The 2,833-nt window shown below is 28.8% G+C and overlaps 1 protein-coding gene across 2 annotated transcripts; it reads right to left on the bottom strand.

Moving 5' to 3' along the window:
- Window positions 1-1,325: 1,325 nt before the first annotated feature.
- On the bottom strand, window positions 1,326-2,166 carry LOC107469332 (copper transport protein ATX1). Of its 2 annotated transcripts, none has more exons than XM_052255882.1 (3): window positions 2,018-2,166; window positions 1,845-1,920; window positions 1,326-1,643 (listed from the first exon to the last, which is right to left on the bottom strand). In XM_052255882.1, the coding sequence occupies exons 1-3, from the start codon at window positions 2,024-2,026 to the stop codon at window positions 1,498-1,500; spliced, it is 231 nt and encodes a 76-aa protein (XP_052111842.1). In that variant the 5' UTR covers window positions 2,027-2,166; the 3' UTR covers window positions 1,326-1,497. The 2 variants fall into 2 exon arrangements, with proteins under 2 accessions (XP_052111842.1, XP_015944199.1); XM_016088713.3 differs by having other exon boundaries at window positions 1,334-1,640.
- Between the last annotated feature and the right edge of the window lie 667 nt (window positions 2,167-2,833).

Below are 2,833 nucleotides of genomic sequence, written 5' to 3'. Positions count from 1 at the left end.
GCATATATGTAATAATCCAAAGAGCAATTGGTGAATGTGGGAAGAACCTAAAAGAAAAGATTAGAAAAACAAAGTTTTTTCTTGTTGAAAGTACAATTTTTTTTTTTCTTGTGAAGTGTTTGAAATGTAGAGGTGGGACTTAGAGGCTAGCCTTGTATTTTGGGGTTAACAAATTTTAACGGTTTGCCTTCAAGTGAGGTGGTTATAGCATCCACTCACTCAACCTATTTATATTTGCATAATATATTTGACACGAGACCTTTTAGCAAATCCACAAAATTATGCGAACTGGAGAAAATATATGAGCATGGAAATCCATCGTAGTCAATAATGTCAACGTTTTATTAAAATCAAATCTAATACTTATTATTGGTTATACAGAGCAAAAACAATAAAACATGATATGCTTACTTACTTGACTAGTGTTGACGACGAAAGTGATGCATAATGACGTGTAACTATAACCTCAGTTGCAGTATGGATGAGGATCCATAATCCGAGGCAGTTTCAAGATAAGGATGTGAATTTAGCTTTGCTAGGATCTGTTTCTATGTTCATGGTGCTGATATTTTTTTCTTTGTTTTCTTTTTTTCTTCTTCTTTTAATATTTGTAGAAATATTAAGAGTTATCAAAAATTTATTGATTTTAGTTATTGTTTAATTATTAACTCATTTTTTTAATTTAATTTTTTTAATCTATATCATTTTTAATAGTCAATCTTAATGTGTTTTAAGTACTCCTAATACAAACTCACATTAATTTCATCACTTGAATTATTATTTTATTTTTAAGAGCAATGCTAGGGGTCAGCAATATTTGTGATTGGTAGCCATCAATTAGTCATCAATGATGATTTGATGGTGTAAAATTGGTGTGAGATTTCATCCAATGGCTCACCTTTCTCTGCTGGTTACATGCTGGCCAAAATACAATAAAATTACTGCCCCCTAAACTTTTCCTATTTTTAATATCACTATCAACAACTAAAGCAATCAGATATTTATCACTCTTCACAACTCACAAAAGATCTAAGTACCACTTTCTCTATTCTTGTTAATAAAAACTAAAAAAATACTCTGATCCCTACTCAACTGCTCAAGTAAACATTTCAAATTACTGCTTGAAAACTAATTATCCATCTCTTACGTACTTCCTTTCTCATTTCAAACCTAGCCCAACTCTAAAAGTCCTCTTTAATAGCTGGCACAATTGATAGAGAATAAACACAAGTCCTACATATAAATCGGTGAAAAAAAATCTCTCAGTGAAAAAAAAAATCGTAAAAGTACACTATGGTAATATAAGCAAAGAAAGTTCAACAAAATACAAAACTGAAGTAGATATAACATTATATTCGTATATACATTATATAATCTCACATCCGACATATATAATATAGCTACATATAGCGCAATAAGTTATAGCAGAAGTACTATTACTATTAATATATTTTGTGCAGAAAAGGAAAAAACTAAACTAGTTTGGTAGACTCAACTTCACTTGTTGGTTTGAGTATCATCTTCCCAAACAGCAGCATTCTTCCCAATCTTGTGAAGAACTCTGATCACTTCTTCTCTTGTAACGTTCCCCGTAACAGTTACCTTGTTCATCTCCGTGTCCACATTATACGTTTCAATATCTGCTAAGGATAATTAACGCCAAAGTATAGTTTTAGAACAATTGTCCTTTTCGATCTCTGATCATTTATCGAAAATTCTTAATTAGTTTCAACTATCCAAATACTTGGTCAAAGTAACTTCTGCTCTATTAAAGTAATAAAGTATATCAATTAAATGATTAATATATAGTTTGGTCTATTTATAGTATGGAAAAATTAACAAACCTTCAATTTTCTTGATGGCCTTGAGAATCTTCTTGATGCACTCGTCACAGTGCAAACCAACTTTCAACTCCACCACCTGATTATGACAACAAACATTTTGATTAGCCGTTCAATTGATGAAGAAAAACGAAACAATAATAAATTATCGAATAGCTGTGGTTTTTGGCTCTTACATTTGCCATTTTGATTGAGGAAGAGTGTTAGAAAGCTGAATTGGTGTCTTAAAGCTTCAACAGAGAGGAAAGGTACGTAACTGAGAAAGAGGAAGGGAAAAAGAAAAGTAGGGTCGGTTTTGGAACCGCGTGAAATGGATCAAGTATTTATATATATGCATAATAAGTCGAGGAAGATGGAATTGGATTCTTTTCGTCTTTCGTGAATTAAGGAAGCTTTTACTTTGTGCAAGAGAAAAAGGTGAAACTTTACTCTTAAATTTAGAAAAAGTGCGGACATTTTAATTTAAAAAATTAAATATATTTTTATTGTATTAATTTAATTAATAAATATATACGTAAAATTTTTTTTAAAATAAAATAAAATAAATTTAATAATTAATGTATCTAAATTTTAAAAAAATTAAAAATTTAAATATATTTTTAAATTTTTATATATTTAAACTAAAAAATTAGAGATCTTAATTTAAAGACTGGTTGGCAAGCATGATATATCTGACACGGATTTGACCTCCAAACAGTATTTATTTCTTTTTTCAATTTGATATTGTTGGTTGAAAAGTTCGAGGCAGTGAGATGGATACCAATAATTGTTATATTAGAATTCATGATAAAATTGGATCTTCGAATCATCGAATGTGTTATTAGATATACAATAAAGATTATTTATTTGTAAACTAAAATCAAATGGTAAGGATGAAATTAATTTAATATCAAATTAATATAAGATATATTTAAATATTATATTAATTTATAACATTTTAAATATATTTTTTAACATACTCTCTCAAAATTCATGTGGCAATTTATTGGGAA

The sequence above is a fragment of the Arachis duranensis genome, chromosome 10 (assembly GCF_000817695.3).
Source record: "Arachis duranensis cultivar V14167 chromosome 10, aradu.V14167.gnm2.J7QH, whole genome shotgun sequence".
NCBI lineage: Eukaryota > Viridiplantae > Streptophyta > Magnoliopsida > Fabales > Fabaceae > Arachis > Arachis duranensis.
The sequence above is the reverse complement of the archived record's forward strand: the minus strand, read 5'-3'. Positions and strand labels throughout refer to the sequence as shown.